The sequence below is a fragment of the Mastacembelus armatus genome, chromosome 4, assembly GCF_900324485.2.
Source record: "Mastacembelus armatus chromosome 4, fMasArm1.2, whole genome shotgun sequence".
Taxonomy (NCBI): Eukaryota; Metazoa; Chordata; class Actinopteri; order Synbranchiformes; family Mastacembelidae; genus Mastacembelus; species Mastacembelus armatus.
The window spans coordinates 23,780,166-23,798,702 of record NC_046636.1 but is presented as its reverse complement, the minus strand read 5'-3'; the positions used below and the strand labels follow the sequence as shown (position 1 = coordinate 23,798,702).

The 18,537-nt window shown below is 41.9% G+C and overlaps 3 protein-coding genes across 4 annotated transcripts; 2 read left to right on the top strand and 1 right to left on the bottom strand.

Annotated features, from left to right (window-relative positions):
• Positions 1-517: 517 nt before the first annotated feature.
• On the top strand, positions 518-5,130 carry oaz1a (ornithine decarboxylase antizyme 1a). The gene is given in 6 exon segments (XM_026305042.2): positions 518-721; positions 2,796-2,862; positions 2,864-2,950; positions 3,498-3,673; positions 3,951-4,036; positions 4,613-5,130. Coding segments are annotated over 6 exon segments (666 nt in total). The 5' UTR covers positions 518-602; the 3' UTR covers positions 4,744-5,130.
• Positions 5,131-5,821: 691 nt separating this feature from the next.
• LOC113129397 (inactive tyrosine-protein kinase PRAG1) lies at positions 5,822-9,802 on the bottom strand. 2 transcript variants are annotated; one of them, XM_026305365.1, is made up of 4 exons: positions 9,019-9,802; positions 8,571-8,704; positions 7,619-8,169; positions 5,822-7,327 (listed from the first exon to the last, which is right to left on the bottom strand). In XM_026305365.1, the coding sequence occupies exons 1-4, from the start codon at positions 9,081-9,083 to the stop codon at positions 6,227-6,229; spliced, it is 1,851 nt and encodes a 616-aa protein (XP_026161150.1). In that variant the 5' UTR covers positions 9,084-9,802; the 3' UTR covers positions 5,822-6,226. The 2 variants fall into 2 exon arrangements, with proteins under 2 accessions (XP_026161150.1, XP_026161151.1); XM_026305366.1 differs by lacking the exon at positions 9,019-9,802 and having other exon boundaries at positions 7,619-8,391; positions 8,571-8,703.
• Positions 9,803-13,936: 4,134 nt separating this feature from the next.
• On the top strand, positions 13,937-15,557 carry org (oogenesis-related gene). The gene is made up of 6 exons (XM_026305367.1): positions 13,937-14,212; positions 14,319-14,390; positions 14,464-14,683; positions 14,818-14,975; positions 15,211-15,318; positions 15,418-15,557. The coding sequence occupies exons 1-6, from the start codon at positions 14,153-14,155 to the stop codon at positions 15,442-15,444; spliced, it is 645 nt and encodes a 214-aa protein (XP_026161152.1). The 5' UTR covers positions 13,937-14,152; the 3' UTR covers positions 15,445-15,557.
• The last annotated feature ends 2,980 nt before the right edge of the window (positions 15,558-18,537 follow it).

Genomic DNA, 18,537 nt, shown 5'->3' with positions numbered 1-18,537 from the left:
AACTGTATAAGACAGTTAACATTTACTCCACCTGCACCAGCTGCAACATTAAAGTGATTATGCACCAATAATATATAACATATATTAAGGTAAAATAATGGCTTTTACTTTTGTTACTTCTGGTATGTTTTGATGCGAATGCTTTTATTCTTTTAGTCCTCCCCCACTGTTAAAACTGAACTGAACTATCCAACAGTGTGTAAACTGGATTAAAAAGCTCCACCTGCACCAGCTAAAGCAGCAAAATACTTTTTACATCTTAATACATCAGTAATAAGAAAATGTATTGCAGTATTACATTCACACGGGCCTTTTTTAACATATATTTCTTAAGTAGATAAATACGAACATTTATGTAAGTCATATTTTTACTTGCTGCAGTCCAGTATTAAGGTAAAATGAAAGGTTCAGAGACAAACAGCAGGTTTAACGTCCACAGGCACAGGTTTTCCTAAAGGGACTCCTGGATTGCGTCATGTTTGGACGTGGACACGTCAGGTGGATCGGACCCTCCCTCGTCAAATACCGCAGCTCCCCGAGCCGAGCCAACACTGAGTGGAGAGGAGAGGACAGGACGAGTAGCTGGTGTGGACGCTGGCCGGATGGTTAAATCCAACCTACAGACGATTTTGAATAGTCATTGTTTTGCTAGAGAAAAAGAGAGAAACGTGTCCGAGATGCCTGTTATTGAGAAATCCAGTAATAAACCTGAAAGTGAAAGGTATGTCGTGGTGACTTGTTGAGCTAACCTAGCAGGCTAGGCTAAGCTAAGTTTAAAACCCGCGGCCTAGCTAAGAGTGACACCGTGTATTTCCTGGATTAGCTACCTGGCACTGTTCCCTATGTTTGTTGTTTACATAACAACAGCGGTTATTTTGTCGCCAAGTTGACGTTTCTGTAACACATTGTCGAGCGTGTTTTGTTTGCTACCGTTACATTTTCACTGAATCTCTTTTTAGGCTAAATCTAAGTCTTTAGTCCCGATTGCGTAATACTGGCTAACGTTAAAAATGTTTTCCTAGCTAACTGTATTAACAGCAACCACACTGTAATAATCTAGGTTGTGTTATTTCTAAAATGATGTGTGTCAAAATGAAGAAGAACTGTGAATTTTCGTTATTTGTCGTACGTTGGACTGTCACATGAATGTCAACGCAGGGGAATTGCTAAGCGTTAGCCTAGCGTTAGCCTAAAGTTAGCCTAACGTTAGCCAAGCGTTAGCCTAACGTTACTGTAATGTTACACCACGAATGTTTTCGTGTTTTAGACGCTGCTGTGAGAACGTCCCGTTACAGTGTTTTACACAGGTTGGTAAACACATTAATGCGATGGTTTATGAGCTTATCTCGTCTCTAACTAACGTAACTAGTTAATTTATCGGCTTCATACGTAAAACATCCTGTAACTTCCCGAAAATAACAACATGGGATAGTTTGCTTTGCAAGGTCTGGATAGTTAATCGACAGTGGGCTTGTAAAGTTGAAGTGTGCCTTTTCCTAACTGGCTGTTAACGTTAACCACTGCGGGTTGTTTGTCTCGGTCTGTGTTGGGAAGGACTCGTAGGAAATTTCCACTGCGCCGCGAAGGGGGAGGGGGGCTGGGCAGATTTATTTTCAGCCTTTTTTGTTTACCGTCATTATTTTTTGCATTTATTTTATGTTAGTTACTGCAAACAGGCTTTACAAATGTATATTGTTGAAGATGTTATAAAGTATGTTAAAGTAATTACAGTTTTCTCTTTAAGCTGATCAGCAGGTGCCTTTTTAAAATGTTACACATTTACTGCTAATTATCCAGTGGTCACTTTTGAGATGATGCAGGTTTAACAGCAGTTTGTCCATCAGAGGCGCTAGTGTCTTTGCTTAATACTAAAATTATGTAAACTCCTAAAGATGAGTGGTCTTTTGAATGATATTGACTGTCAAAGGCTTGTCATTTTTGTGTGAAGAGCTGATCTCTTTTACAGGCGTCACTATGGACGTATGGATTTCAAAGAATGCTGAGAGGAGAGCTTGTGCTGTGTATTAGTTTTAATCCAGGAAAAAGAGGGGGTGAAGGTTTTACGCAGCAATGGGAACAGGCTGTTTACATAATGTGATCATGGGATTTAGGGAGAACCTGCATTGCTGCATAAGCACAGGCAGCTATGGCAGTGAAAGTGTTCTTTTAGTTTTCACACATCTGCTCCACATACAGCACAGCAGTGGCATTTATATAAGCGAGCATCGAGTGAGAGTGTTGTCAGTGTGGCAGCGCTACTGCTGCTAATTGGTTTTGTTCTCTCAGTGCAGGCCTGCTCTTAACACTGTAAATGTATGCAGCCACACACGAACAGGCTATTGCATAATCAAATTGTATTGAGCAGTCTTGCCTGTGAATTAAAATGGCTGGTCTCACTCAGAAAACTGGTTTTTGTCCCACCCTGTTGTAAAGTAGAGCAATGTGGTTAGTGCAGGAGCAAAGTAGGTTAATGGTTAGATAAACAGAGACCATTTTTCATGCAGCCCCCCCACCCTACCACCACCACTACCACTCTGTGGGTCATAACAAGCTTAAAGTTAGCCCAGAGTGACACACAAATGTCTATACAGTACAAAGGCCTGTGCTTAAAATTATAAGAACTTGTTAAACAGTCTCGCCATGTCTAAAGATTCACTAACATTTAGCAAATGTTTTACGTAATTTCACTGAGTCACTCAAGTGTGGGAGTCTGACTTGTGTTTGGCAGCAGAACCTTCAGTGACTGTTCCACATATAATGGCTCCATCTGTGTGTGCATTTGTTTCACCCTCCAGTATCTCCAGTCCCAGGAGGTGCTCCCGCTGTTGCAGTAACCCGTGTCCAGGGCCTCTGTGGTGCTCCTGATGCCCCTCTCCCACCCCTGAAGATCCCAGGTGGGCGAGGGAATGATCAGCGGGATCGCAATCTTTCAGCTAAGCTATTCTATTCTGTAAGTTAAAGCATTTCTTAAATATTTCATAGCCATTTGATTTCTTAGCAGAAGTCTGTTTTTGTTTGAGGGGGTGCAGGAAAAAATGCAGTGGTCAGCCTGTCTTGAGCAAGAGGCTCATCACCGAGGAGAATACAACCTCACACAAATGTGGTTGTTTGCAGTTAAACGCATTTGAAACATCACTTCTTTGACCCCAGTCAAGCTAACAATGTTGTAATTAGTTGCAGTTTTGCCAAATCATAACTGTCATGCTAGACTAAATTTCAATGAGCACATTCTGCAGATCAAACAGCTGGAAAGCAAAATCACATTTAACAATCATGGCATCAGGGATGAGGGTTGGCCTCCATTTACCCAGAAACCTGCTGTTGCTCTCATGTCTCTGGCATTCAACTTGTTAAACTTGATTTTTGTTTTGGTTCTTTGCTTCTTTACATGTTCAGACATGTCACAGCTGCAAATATCAACTGTACAACAGTTTTAAGTCACAGCATTTTCTTGGATGACTTGAAGGAATATCTCACTTTTCATTGCTGTCCTCTAGGATGCTCAGTTGCTGGTTCTTGAGGAGCCTTCCCCTGCAAATTCCAGAGTGCGCTTCTTGCTCTTTGAGCCGTGTCACTCTGAAGGCAAGCACTGTGTCTGGAGGGCAGCGCTGAAAGGGGGGAACCTTTATGTTGAAATCCCTCCTGGAGCTTTGCCTGAGGGCAGCAAAGACAGGTCAGTAGATGAAACTTTTTTGTCCAAGATTCAGCAGACACAATTTATTGTAAACATGATTGTTCTTACATAAGAAATGAAACAAAGAATGAAGTATTTAATATTAAAATCACAAATGTAAATGTAAAAATGACTCATTTGTAAAAGATTATGTATGATCAGCTTAAGGCTCATAGAAAGGTTGACAATCACTTTCTTTTCAGCATTTTATTACAAGGTTTATTTCCATTCCTTCCGTAAAAGGTTAATATTTCTTATTTATTTGGTTTCTTCACAGTTTTGCACTTCTGCTGGAATTTGCAGAAGAGAAACTGCAGGTTGATCACGTCTTCATCTGTTTTCACAAGAGTCGTGATGATAGAGGTGAGACTTCTCTTGGCTTCATTTATAAAGCTGTTCTAAAAATAGTTTGAACCTATAGAGTACTTACACAGCGTACATTTTGGAAGATATTTATTTATTACTTTCTGTTAATATAAATTAAACAACTTTTGTGTGATTCCCCCCCCCCCATCACCAAGGTCGAGGTATACATGATAGTGGCACTATTTCCGATACACATGCAAATGTGTAGTGAGCAAAGAGGAGATAACCTCCCAGTACAAACCAAGGAGCAAGCACTGTATGAAGTAATATAGGGAACACAAGAAATCTGAGTCTGAAAACATGAGATGTCCACTGTTTATTGTGGGCTATGATGTAACATGTTCTCGTTCCATGTAGTGTATGCAAGGTATAGAATGTATTGATCCAGCTGATTATCTGACTTGTTAACAGTAGCTACTCTTCCTGGGGTTCATATGAATAAATAGTGGTGTTTCTTGTAGTTGTTTCTGAATTGGTGACTGATGCTTAAATGCTTTTTTGTGAGAATATTTGTCAGCAACAACTGAAATCACTTCAGAGATATTTACATTTTTACATCCGATCTCTCCTCAGCATCCCTGCTACGTACATTCAGTTTCCTGGGCTTTGAGATTGTGAGACCGGGTCATCCCCTCGTCCCTTCCCGCCCTGACGCTTTCTTCATGGCTTACAGCATCGAGCGAGACTCCTCTGATGACGATTAAATGACGCTGAACAGTTACAAATGTTTGTTCTTATTTCAATCCATGCCCAACATCTAACTTTATGGAAATTAATATAATATCCAAGTTAAGATTTCCTGTCAGAATTTCCCTTTTTTTTCCCCATTTTCCATTTAATTTTACCTTTACCTGTCATGTGCTGTGTTTCAATATTTGCACTAGGGTAACATGTTAATAATCCAGGAATGTAGAGCAAGTGTCCACATAATATCTGGGGTGTCCTTGCCACTGTATTACTCTTCTTGATGTGTAGTGCTGATCCCTTCTCCCAAATCTGATCAATTCCACAGTGTAATATTTATGATAAAATTTATCTTACTCATGTAAGTAGATACTTTCATAGTAAATATCAGTTGATTCTCCTGTTTATATTGTTTTTTTTTTTTTTTCTTTTTAATGTGTGCCTCATTTTCATTTGTTGCTTTGATTCACTTGATAGAAATCTGCACGATGTAACTGTATTAAATAAAAGTTCTCACCTTAGAGAGCAACATGTGTGGTCTTGCAGTCATAAAGACATGTAGCCTGTAAGACTTTGTCTGTCCAGGAACTGGATAACATCTGGGTTTCTGATATCAGACAACTTGGTAGCTCAAGTCGCCTGCTAGAAAGGGGTTGTCAGGTGCTACTACTTTGAATCATACTGATACTAGCCAAATGATGCGTCTTTATCGTTTCTTAATAATCATGCAGTGAAACTAGTGATGGGCAGGTGGTGCACAGCAAGATGATTTCTGGTTGCTTTCTGTGTGACCTGTTCTCTGCGTCTGTATGCTGTGGCTTCCTCTCAGTCCACATGCAGGTTAGCTAAATGGGTGACTTAAAATTGTGCGTAGGTGTGAATGTTTGTCTCCAATTACCCTGCCTCTCATTCAGCGTCAACTAAGACGTCCCCCAACCCAGCCCCCTTCAGGATACCGATGATGGATGGGTGGAAGTCAGTGAAGACAACCATGACAATTTTAATTTTAAGGTAAGTGTCTTAAACCCTCTGAAAAGGTGGCTTCAGTTCTCAAGTATGTATTTCAACTGTTCTCTTAATGAATAAGCAGGCAACAAATGGAGGTAGGTATTTATACCAGTAAGAAAGTTGTGGATGATACACAGAAATACATAACAAGTCTGGCCAACAGCAAACCAGGGAGAAAAGTAAAGATTGAAAATGAGCAATAATGAGCAACCGAAACAGTTTGTACACTTCCATCACTGATGGCATCAAGCTGGTTGGGTCATTTACCAACTAACATTAGGCTACAGCTTTCAAAGTCAAGTGACTGCTAAATTATACAGTATGAACAGCAATATATAATCATCTTAATCTTTAAATGGCTCTTCATGTCAATCAAAATGATCAAAAGTTTTTCTTTTTGCTTAGCGGACATATTGGAGGTTTCTGCTATCCAAAAACTCATCACTAGAATAGGTTCATTTGAAGACAGGTACAACGTGATCACATAATACAAAATCAGTCTTTCAGAGTCAGCCATAGCTGTCTGGTCACACTCACAACTGTCTCAGGGTCTGTAAATGACAAGTATTGCAGGCACAGACAATCCTCCCAATCCAGAGCAGACTGGTCCTGGATCAGCCCTCTCTCTGCCAACTTCATCACCAGCAGGGCTCGTTTGATTATCAGCCAGTTGTGTACAGCTGTGGTTGTGGAGCCTCTGTGATTTAAGAGGGGAACACGAGGGCCCCAGAGGAGCACCTGAAGCATGGTCACCATATCTGCTATATGGAGCCCACCGCTCTCATTCTGGAGCAGAGAGGACAGATACAGAAGTCCCCTTTGATGCAAGGACTTGGATAGACTTGGACCTGTGCCCAGAATGGTCATGCTCCCTTGTGGATGCAGGCAGTATTGAATTAAGGCGTCAATCTGGGATTTAATAGTGAGAAGTGGATGAAGTGAAGAAGCCTGTGGGGTCAACACTACACGAGCAGAACCTCGTGTCCACCATAACATCTGGATCCTTCCTTTCTCCTCTGCCTTTTCCTTCTCCATTTCTTCTTTTAACCTGCTGGTCTTGAAACATCTCTCCCCCTCATACACGTCCACTTCTAAATTGTTTTCTTCCTTGTTCTTCTCTCCGCTGGGCCACACTAGAAGTATGTCCTGAGCTCTGAGTGCAGCTGCAGTGTCACTGGTGTTGTACAGATGTTGTGTACCCATTAATATCTGCAGCAACAGAATACATACCTGTCTGTCGTAAACCAAACACTCTGTGCTCCGCAGGGAGCTGCTGTCCTCAACAAAGTCCTTTAGAGTGACGTGGGGCAGGTCTCTCTCAATGCTCACACAGTGGCCTTTCTGGAGTAAAGACTGAATTGAGGGCATATTGATGCACATAGGATCTGTGGCATATTCAGTGCTCGCTCCACATAGTAGTTTAGCAGCAGAGCAGTCTGACTTAGAAGGCAAACATGGATCTTGGGTATTGGGAGTGATGGAATCATTTCTAGTGGCGTTGCAGGGTCGGAATTGAACAACAACATCTTGTACATTAACATGTGATGAATGGTGTTTAGTGTGAGCTGAAGGCACTTCATCAATCTGCTTACATACCTGCACAGAAAGAAAGAAAACTCATGCATAGAGCTGCAGTCATAAGAAAACTCTTGCACTGCAAAATATTTCATGTTAAATATTCATTCTGGCCTTATTTGTTGCAGTTCTGACACCTGCAGTTTATAAGAAGTGATTTTGGTACTGCATGATTCAGTCACAGTTGCCAATACTGATAAAGATCAATGTTTGTATTACTGGTGCAAAATTTGTAGCAGTTAGTGATAACAGAAAGCACATCCAAAATCCTGCATACAAACATGCAGAACATGCTGTTAATTGTAGCATTACCTTCAAACCAAGCACCCTGCCTGGGAACTTGGGACTATGTAGTCTGTAGTACACACTGTCTCCGATCTGCTTTGGCTCACTGCCCTCACACAGCAGGAAATCCTGAGGCTGGTATGAGCTGATGTCGCTTTCTGTGACCTTTCGTTGCAGCATGGTCTCAGCCTCCACACTCTGCACCATACTTCTCAGAAAGAGTAGATGCCGATACTGGATCCCCTGAGAAACAGCTCTCTGGTCGTCAAAACTGCTGAAGAGGTAGGCCAGATGTTCATCTGGGGTGTCAAAGGACAGCTGGGAGAAGGGCAGTAAGGGCATAGAACTCATTCTAGCTGGTTTAAACTCTTCTGTCTCCTCGAGGAAATAGGTGTTAGGTATGGGTGCCACCATGTACAGAGGGTTGTCAAAGTTTTGCGGCTCCCTCCACAGTGAAGACGGCGGAGAAAGTGGAGGAGCATCAGTGCCAGGGAGGGACAGGGTGCGAGCTAACCTCTTCTTTGGAATTGGTGGTGGGGTATTATCAGAGAAAAATCTCACCTGGTGTCGGAAAGGATCTGAGCAACACATTGAGAGGAGTTGAGGTCAGACTGTAACAGTAAGGCAACAGTTAAGTCACAGTCTCTCTAGAAAACCAAAGGCAGTCTGCATCCACAGTGATCCACCCAATAGCAGTTCTACAGGGCATGATAACGTCTAGCTGTGACCTGCATTTTACTGAAGTAAATGTTTCAGACAGATACTTCTGCTCTTTCACTTCTCACTGACTGGAAGGTGAACTGAGAAGACAACCACACATCGTGCTGTTATGCATCAAACAAGGCTGTACATGTCATTTATATTGTCAGAAACGGAGAAAGAAACAACACTAAGTTACATGACATTTGACTGATTTTATTACATGCAAACTCTTATGCATACTATTTCTCTCTAAATTAACTTCACTCTGTAAACCTACCATAGCGTTGGTGTATGGGGCACTGGGCTGCATTACAATCAGTGGGCTCAGGGAAGACATCGTATGAATAGTTTTGATGCAGGTGTTCAACAGAACCGAGGCTAACACAGTCACACCCTGAACTGGACTGACTTCTGTGGAAGAAAGTGCACAGAATAACAAAAACTCTTTACCATGAATATATTCACAGTGCATCAGCAGGCTACAACTATTCTCCAATTCAAACTCTAAATGTATCTGTGAAAGTTTAAAAGACAGAGAGAAAAGGTTTGGATGTGTTGACTGGCACACAGTTACATAAACTGCAATCGACATGCGTCTATACATGCAATGAAGGATTATGTGATTGGGATGAATCATAATGAAAGAAGACAATGAGTAGGACAATCACAGACGTCTACTAGGAGCAATAACAGACAGAACAAAATGTTTTGTGTGTTGGTCTTACCTGTGTTGTTTGACAGGCAATTCTGGTGGCTGTCCCTCCACTTTACTAGGTGAACCAGACGCCATCAGGAACTTACCTAACCTGCTTCTCCTCTCTCACACTTCACACCGAATATTGTGTTAGTGTAGCTTATAGGTGGTTAACTCATTTTCTCATAGGACTTCCCGTTTGTTTCAGTTACTCCCTCTGACACTTTTTCTTCTGCTTCTTACTTTTTTGGGTTCAGCTGCACACTGTTGAGTGGATGTTTTTTCTGTTCTTTGTGCTCAGCTTATCTTTTGCTTTAATCGTTTTAGTCTGAGCTTGAGGTTGGCACCGGAAAAGTAGTGTCTGTTCTGAGGGCAAAGATGTTGCCTGAGCTAACCTCAACTTGACAGAATGGGGAAGAACAGTTAGAGCAGTGCCCCTCAATTTGCACTCTTTCTTTTTCTCTGCTCAAGTTGATCTACATTCACCATATGAAGCCTCAGCATGAACTTGCATTTTTGGATGATGCAGTTTGAGCCTTTACACATGCAATTCTTTCTTCAGGACTCTGTGCTTTATTGACTTTAAAAGGGAAATGAAATATTGTATATAAGTAGGTCAAGACATATAAACTGTGCCCATCTAGTGCATGCATGTCACGACTTTGAAGTTCTGGCCACATTTACACAGTTAGACAACTTCATATTGTGGATGTAAACATTGCCAATAAAAACATGCAGAGAATATTTGTAGCTAGCATTACACACTGACAAATGTCTGAGCTATTTATTTCTGAGTTATTTATCTGGAAAGTGCATTTGGCAAGAAAAAGAGCAACAGATCTTCTGTCTTCAAATGAGATGCCAGTCTTTCTACAAGACATTTCAGCAAGGCTTTTAGTGAAAAAAGAGTAGATTAAATTTAAGAGTTTGCTCTGATAATTCAGATTAGGATTTATCACTGAGCAAGCTTAAAGGCTTTTTCCTGCTGTTTTCTAAAAGCATAATTCCTCTATGAGAAGCTAAAAGTAATAATAAAAAAAATTAGAATTTAATGCCACATAGGTTATACCCTGAAGACTATTAGAGCCCATCAAGACTACAAGGCAACACACACCAGCAGCGAGTTACAACTGAGATACGAACTTTGAGAGGCTATACTTTGGCACAGTACCTGAACTAAAAGCCAAATAGCATATTAGCATGCTAACAACAGCAAATGTTCATGTTTAGCAGGTAAAATGCTTTAGACATTCACCATCTTAGGTGGGGGTAGCATGTTAACCTTTGCTAATTACTTCAGATTACTTAACGCTTATAATAAACAAACAATACCACATATAAGACTAGTCTAATTGGAAGCTGAAAAGGAGTTTTCTCTGTGTTTAGTGTGGTGATCAAGCAGCACTTCCAGGTGAATGTGTCAGGTTTTTCTTTAGGAAAGGCAGTTAGATCCATTTCTTTTGAATTTGACCATGTGGGAACAGAAAACAGAATAGGGAGTACGCATCAGAGTCACAAGGGCCACACAATGTGTGTCACACTGCAGCGTAAATCATCAGGGCAGTACATGGTAAATGAGAAGTAAATAATAGTGAAGTGAAACAAGCTGTAACAGTACTACAAGTAGTTTTCATTATTTGTTGTACATTTATGTAGTTTTGACCCTGGTTCCCAATCTAGGCTCAAAGAGAAATGTGAGCAGTCATGAGAAACAAATGATAGAGGAAAGAAGACACACACAAAGTCGATCATTTCACCCGTTTGTGTCTCAAACAGTCAATTAAATTCAACATCTGAGAAGAGATGTTACTTGAAGTACAAGTCTTTGTATAGTCAAGCAAACTGACAAGTGAAATATTTGCTCAATTGTCAGTTTATGTTGTAAAACTAATGCACACAACAGTCCTGTAATAAGCCATGCCTTCATGATTATTCTAGTGTTCAGTTACTGTTCTGACTGTGTGACCATGATGGAAGCTCTAGTTTGTGGTGTTGCTGAATTTTATTCTTTTATACTAACAGGTGTTTCCACTATTTTGTCTACCTCATTCATATCTTTGGATTCGGCTCATTGGAGGTAAATGAAATATTACAACTCTCCGTATGACACGTTACAGGTACATTTGGGGATAGAGCAGGCATACAGAAGAGAAATTATGCTGCAGCATCTGCTTTATCTTAATAAAATCTTTTAATCCAGCAAACCGAGCGTATGTAATGAAAGCAGAAAGCCTTATTGGCCCTCATGTAAAACCACTTCCAGTGTGTGTGCATACAAAGAAAAAGAGAAAAAAGGATGATGAGTGATTAGAAATTTAGATCATAAACTATTCTTGTGCTCAGACTCTTGTATTTTCCTCACCCTTCACTTGGACAGCCACTATCTGCATCATAATGATATTTAGCCACTAAATTTCAGTGTGTGGGAGAGCTGAGGATGCAGGCTACATAGGCGACCATCATTAAAAGCCTCTCCACTGAACCTCTTCATATGCTAAGGAGCAAGGAGAACTGCCTGGTGTCTCTGCCTGAGGGATGCGTCAGCACACATTCAGCACTGCAGGACACGCGGTTCAGGCTAACTGTGGGAGCTGTACAGACGTATTCAACAGGGGAGTGAATAGAAGCAGACAGCCCGAGAGCGACTGACATTTAAGATCAAGAAAGCGGTGGAGGAATTCATTAACCTTAACACTTTGCTGATGTGAAGTATCCATGCGTACCGTTAGGAGAATCTTAAAGGCGACCTCCATGCTCAGCACTGAAAGAGGTTGATTTTGTTGCAAAAAAATACTGCTTTTGCTAGACAGTGGTCTATTAGTGTTGATTTATTTGTTGTGACAAAAATATAACATTAACACACAAGTATGCACAGATTCATGCTGTTTTGTTTCATAATGGGATTGATGACAGTAAGTACCTGTTCACATTAATAAATGCATAATTGAAACCAAAGTAAGCAGTTTTTTCTAAAATCCAGTCCAGTGATCACATTCCTAACGGCAGGTGGTAAAGTGTCTCCTTATAACATCGTACAAATGGCGTTTAGGCTTGGTGTCTGGGAGTGTGGGTGCAGACAAAGGTGAAACTGTGGTGTTGGTGGAGGAGGCAGAAGCAGCTTTTATGTCTGCCTTTACTAAGATCCCTTTAGTCTGAGAGTCGGTTGAGTCTTTGGAAAGTCTTTTTTTTGTTCCAGGCAAGTTGGAGGAGTTCTCTTTTATGTCTCCAGCCCTCATCCTTGCTTTGCTGAGACTGCATGATGGGTCCTCATGATCTTTGTTTATGCGCCGTAGCGCTGCTTGGCAGAGAAGGGCCTCTTCACTCACCATCTTAGGGCTCTGGCCCAATGTGATGAAGCCGTATGGGGTGGTGACTTTGGTCAGATGCGGCAGGGAGAGGGCAGCTCTGCTGGCAGGGTCCAGGCAGTGCTCGGCCTCGGTATAGGACCCCTCCCTTTGAAGGGAAGACCTCCTATGAGTTAAAGGGTCTGAGACACTCCGCTCAGCTCTGCGGTCTGACAGAACCAAACTGAAGCCTGAGGTGGAGGATGTGGTTGACGAGAGGCTGGAGCAGGCTGGAGAAACAGTTACAGATGATTCCTGCTCTGTTCCAGAAATCCCCATGCCTTTTTCTGACTCTACACCATCTTCTGCTGTCTGCTTGTCCAGTGATCTTAAGCTATTCTCCACAGACAGGCTTGGTATGGTGAACTGTGGGATGCTGTCAGGTGTTAGGATATTTGGAAAAATGTTCTCCCGGCTTGTTTGGGTGTGTGATCCCAAAGAACTCCTGAAGGCCTTTGCACTGCTGGTAGCCCACAGCAGTGCACGGATCCCTGAGCTGCTGTGCCTGCGTGCCGAAAAGTCTACTGATGAACTGGGTCCACTGCAAATAGCTCCAATGCTGAAGGTCCGTGTGACTGTGCTCTTATCCATGGCTAAATGTCTTCCACTATCTTTGCTCACAAGCTTGGTTGTAGATCGGGAAGTGGACTGATGACAAGCAGCTTTTATAACAACTCTACTAGATGTTTCCGCCAACAAATGCATCAACAGATACGTAAATGTGATGAAAGTGAAGGAAATAGTGACCAAACAGGGAGCGTGTCAAGTATGGAAGCATAATGATGAGACCTCACTCTTAAACCTCTTGATATGCTAAAGAGCAGACAGAGCAGCAGCATCTCCACGGCTCACATAAAGATATTCAGTAGATACTATTCATTTAGTTTGACATATGATGAAGGAAAAAAAGAGCAAAAACATGAACACTGAAATGTTTGTCCTTGACTTATATTCAAAGTAAATATAGTTGGTGATTGATTTTTGTTGTCTAGCAGAACACAACTTCATCATTGTGTGGAAACCTGCATGACACTGAACAAATGAAGAAAAACCTGATTTAACATCAGTTCTTCTAAAACTATAGACTAATGTGAAGCTATTCTACATTTCTATTCACAAATGTCACCTCTGTTCACATTTCATGTTTAACTTGAGCACCTTATTTCATTATTTAAGAATCCACATTGAAAAAAGCTTAGTAAACAGCTAATCATCCCCACTCTGCATAAAATATACAGCAACATAACAAAACCATGCAGTAATCTAATCAGAGCTAACAGAGCTCTCTTGAACATTTTGCACTGCAGGCTTTACTCCCAACACTTTAGATTTGAGTGAATCAGATATTAGATTTGGGTTTCAAGATGAGTTTTTTTCATGCACTTCTTCTTTTATGTATGACTACATGGTGCTGCAAGGTACATGTGATGTTCCTTATATGCAAACTGTGCAGAACCTGATCACATTACCTTTGATTCAAACAGATCTGATGCAAATCATCACATCATTTGTGTAATAGCTTTTATCTAGTTGTCTAATCACAATCGGTTCATACATGGAGATTCAGAATGATAATCAAAATCTACTGTTGAGCAAACCTGGAAGTATTAGCGTCTAAGGTAAGGGTCACGTGACCACCTCTGGGCCAGTTGCAGGTTAATTGGCGGGGCCTGTTGATTAGTCCGCGTTGATTGCGCCAGGTGCAGACCTTCGCGCTGATTGGCTGTACCGCAGTAACTTCAGGGTACATTTCACCGTGAACAGGGCGCAGGTTGTAGTTCAGTTCCTCCTCAGGTGCATCAGGCTTTGACCCGCAGCACGATGACTTGTGACCTCCACAGCGGCACCGTGGAGCAGGAGCACGTCAGGGGGCTTAGTGAGGTAGGTTACGTGAGGAACGTCCCCAGGGCGTCTGTAGCTGACGGAGCATCGTGAGTGCCTGTGGTTGCTCTGCTGCTTTTCACCTGTGTTGTCCGCTCACCTGTAGGACGGAGTTGGGAGGAGACAGGGTGTGCTTCGCTCCGTGCTGCACGGCCTCTTCTGGCCGTTCCGGATCGTGGTGCGTGTTGAAAGCGTTTCAACATGGTTTCTGTTTGTCTTGTTTGCGGCCTAACACCTGCTCCTGTCTACAGGTACGCGCATATCGCGGGTTTTGGGAGGTCCTGGGCTTTCGGCAGCCACAGGGGAGAGCCATCGCTAGCCCCACGGATCCCAGTCCTGCACGCCCAAGTCTCACCGGCCGAAAGCGCCTGCGTTGGGTCACCCGGTTGCTGCTATCGATCCTTCCTCGCTGGGTGCAGGGCGCCCTGGGCTACCCGGTGTCCAGTAGCATCGGGCGCTCCCTGTCCCCAGGTATTGATGCCTTTAGGTTGTATTTGTGCTTCTACCTCAGCAGTCATGGGTTAGGTCACAGGGATGACTCTGACTTTTCACAGGCACAGATGTACAAAGGAACCTTGGGACTAACTTAACTTGTTACCCAACAGAAATCAGAGTTTCTCCTACGAAACCTTGTGGAAAAGGCAGCAAGAGAAAGCAGGATGATTTAGATGATGAGGATGACGAGCTGCATCAGACCTGGGTGGAGGCGCTGTCTCAGGAGCTCCCTAATGATGAAGGCCCAGAGGAGGATCCTGATTATGAGGTTGGTGCTGATGAGGGGCAGCAACTGTTTCCTTTATTGTTGAGCTTAATGCTGTGAACAGAAATGTGTAGTTGTTGGGTTGTTTAATCTTTAAAGTGATATAGAGGAAAATAAGGCTGTTGCATTGCTCAGTGAACACAAGGTATAAATACTGAAAGGGCCTGAAGTTGTCAAATTTCATTAGTCTTAAAATGGTGTCAAAAGGAATTTTGTCTGAATACTCACTGTTCCTCAGCCCAGTACTGTAGAGACAGAGAGTGAAGAGTACTGCTCGCACAACAACACAGAAAGTGATCTTGAGATTCATGAGAAAGGCATGGTTATCATTGAAGACGTGAACACGGTAAGATGAATCAAAGCAGTACGCTTTTGACTGGAGACAGCCTGTTTTGGTTATGTGGAGGGAAAAACCATGTACTAATTTTAATTTTTGTGCTTCTAGGATGTCAAGCTCTCCGCTGCAACTTAAGCCTTTTGCCCTGTTTAATGTGTCATATTGACAATGTTTATATATGTATGTTTATATTAATTCAATAAAACTTTGTCCTTGCCTTGATTGCTGTGGTCTCCACTAGATGGCACTGTTTGTTCTTTTTGTAGCACTCAAAGTAAGGAAGTGTCAGGTACTGATGTGTTGTATAAGACCTGTTAATTTGTTACAGCATTCATTTCTCAAATTTAGATCAAGCGACTATTATAAAAGGTTTTACAGGTTGGAATTGATGCTATGATCATTGTGCCATACTGAAGGTTAAAGTGTCTAGTTGATTTCCAGTTATAAGCTTTGCTTCATGGAACTTAAAGGACCATGATGGCATTTGACCAGTGTAGTTATGTCCTGTTATTCTTGGTGCCACTAGAATGCAAATTAAGCTTTAAGCACTGACGTCTTGGAGCGTGTGGCCTGACTTGTACGTCTAAAAGGACAAATGAGGTTTGACAAGGTTCATGTTGGTTTTACTGCTCTGAATGAGGACAGTATGTAATTGTCATGTGAAACTATGCAGAGTTTTGAGTGGTCCTGTTTATGCAAATTAAACTCAATGAGTAACATGTTCTGTGCACATTCACAATGTGCACGTTCTTTGGTTTTAGGGTCTGCGTTTTAGCCCAAGCAAAACCTGAGTTGGTTTCAGCTTGTGGCCTGTGCGCATCTATTAAGTGGGCAGTATGTGGGGCTTGAGTTGATTCTAATGTACATAAATCCGTGAGCTGGCAAACCCAGTGAATGACTCAGATCTTTTCATTTACCCACTAGTTACATTTTCAGTCTATGCCAACTGAAAGTTGGCTTGTTTCAAGTTGACAATGTATAGTTGCACCTGAGGGCAGCATTTCATTTAATTAGGCATCACACTTTAATATCTTTTACACTTATGTGGTCCAATAATAGACTGGCACAGCTAGCCAAAAGGCAAAATTTAACTGACGAGTAAAATCAGCTTTGATCTATTCTGATGATCCTATGTCGCTGGTGTGTTTTTGTAAAGTTACCTGTACTATGCAAAAGCAAACCAATGATAAAATTATCCTTTTGTAAATGCATAGACTTACTATATCCTAACAATGGCTTTCAAGTAATGGTGTTGATCTACTGAAGTTCGTTTTTTTTTTTTTTTTTTTTTTTATTTAAAAACTGTCTAATTTTGTGTTTAAGCTGCACTTTAGTCACAAGTGATTCACAACAGAATGGAACTCATGACTTGTGCATTTATGGCTGCAGCTGTGGACTTTTAAAGAGTGTGATGGATAAAACCAGAGCTATTTTTTACTTTAAGTATGTGACTCAGTTGTTCATCCAAGCAGAAAATGTGTTATCACAGAGCACACATCCCACTGGCTCCCTGCTGCAGGTGAGGGGGATGCTGCTGCTATTGGTTCTCACATGACTGACATCTGGAGAAGGCTGTCGAGTGTCATTTAGTGCTGCCCACAGTCCTACCTCTTCTGTCCTCTTGAGTTGCAGTTATAGGAGTAGGTGGCAGGCTACTGTGAAGAGCCACCACAAACCTCTTCAAAATAACTGAACCATCATCCTTGTTCAACAATCAGCACCCACTCTCCCTCATTGTAGGTACTATTGTTCACCCCTTTTACATTGCTGCTGATGGTGCAGCAGAACAAATCACTGTCAGAGATGAGCTAATGTAGATCTCTTGTTATGGGAATGATTTCTCTGCAAGTTATTTTTAGGCTGGTTTAGTCTGTCTGGTTTAGATGCAGATGAGTATGAGGGAGGCTATAAGAAGTATTTATCAAAGTAAGCCTGCATGGAACTGTTATGCAGGAAGTTTAAAGGGGAATTACATCTGTTTTGTTCTTAAAGGGCTGTTTATTAGTCATGAGGTATACAGCCGGTATATAGCAGGTGCTTTTGGAAATTTAAAGTTGGCTTTGAGAACCAAAAATGTAAGGCAAAAAAAAAAAAATCTCAGAAATTTTGTCGATATGTGCCAAAAAACAGGAAAATCCAAATAAAACATCTGACATTTTCAACACTAAACTTCCTGAACCCTGCAGGGTTATTTTAGCGTATGGTGTTTGTTACTTTGTCCACTCTGAGTGATGACAATCTAGTGGACTTGGCTAAATAGGGACAAAATCCAGTATAAATGAGAAGCATATTAGTTATTTGGACAACATCCAGCTGCCTTCATTTAATTCCTGAAAACAACTCGAGGTTGTTTTGCCTGAGCTTTGTCACTTCCTTTTTTTATTTCCCTCTCAGATGTATTTCACCTCCTGATGCTGGGGTGCAAAGGAGCTGCCACGGCAGAGAACACATTGGTTTGAAATAAACTCTTGATGTTTGTGTGTGTTTGTGGGAAGGGCAGCAGCCGTTAGAGCTGGATACAGAACCGGAATGGATGGTCTCTGGGGGTTCTCATGGCTGTCTGAACGTTTGAAGGGTAGACTGCACAGTGGAGGCAGCGATAGAGAGCATCGACCTCTATCTCTGGTGTTTTGAGCCAGCTGGAGACCGTTTTTAAACCAGAATCTCTCTCTTTGCTTTTCAACTGCAAGGTGAAAACATTGTCTTGGAAGGGGCTGTGAATTTCATGTGTAGTCCCAGGTGTGCTATAAACAAAGGTGGCCTGCCTCATGCTGTGAAAGTAGTGGTGGTCTTGTTCTGTAATGTATGGCTGCATGCAGCATGATTTGCTGAGGTGATCAGTTGGTTATGTTGCAGGGAGCAGATATTATGGCCATGTGAGCACCTCTAGTTTTGATGCATCACATGTTATAAAAACACACACACAGACTTGGTCCACTGCAGAGCTGCATCCAGAACTTTTGGTACCATAGGCTTGTTGTCACCTTGAGTGAATGGCAGCAGGTGCCAGCTGCTCCCCAGGCCCTGTAGTCTGACCTGCGGGCTATTATGTGCTGCATTACAATGTGGTTCTGTAATGTCAGCCAAAAAAACCCATAACAAAACACCCAAACTTGCTCCCCTGCCTCTGACTTTTCTGCTGTAACCTTCTTTACCTGCCCTCAGCATCATCATGCAGGCTGTTTCACTTTACCCTAGCCTTAAGGAAGAGCTGTCCCTGAAGATTTC

Bases quoted from the DNA above. Each gene is read 5' to 3' on its own strand.
- org (XM_026305367.1), top strand. From the start codon at position 14,153: ATGACTTGTGACCTCCACAGCGGCACCGTGGAGCAGGAGCACGTCAGG. The intron at 14,391-14,463 runs GTGCGTGTTGAA...TCCTGTCTACAG, and splicing joins TCTGGCCGTTCCGGATCGTG to GTACGCGCATATCGCGGGTT. The intron at 14,976-15,210 runs GTTGGTGCTGAT...ACTGTTCCTCAG, and splicing joins AGGAGGATCCTGATTATGAG to CCCAGTACTGTAGAGACAGA.
- LOC113129397 (XM_026305365.1), bottom strand. From the start codon at position 9,083: ATGGCGTCTGGTTCACCTAGTAAAGTGGAGGGACAGCCACCAGAATTG. The intron at 8,705-9,018 runs GTAAGACCAACA...TTTCTTCCACAG, and splicing joins TTGCCTGTCAAACAACACAG to AAGTCAGTCCAGTTCAGGGT. The intron at 8,170-8,570 runs GTAGGTTTACAG...TGTGTTGCTCAG, and splicing joins CCCCATACACCAACGCTATG to ATCCTTTCCGACACCAGGTG.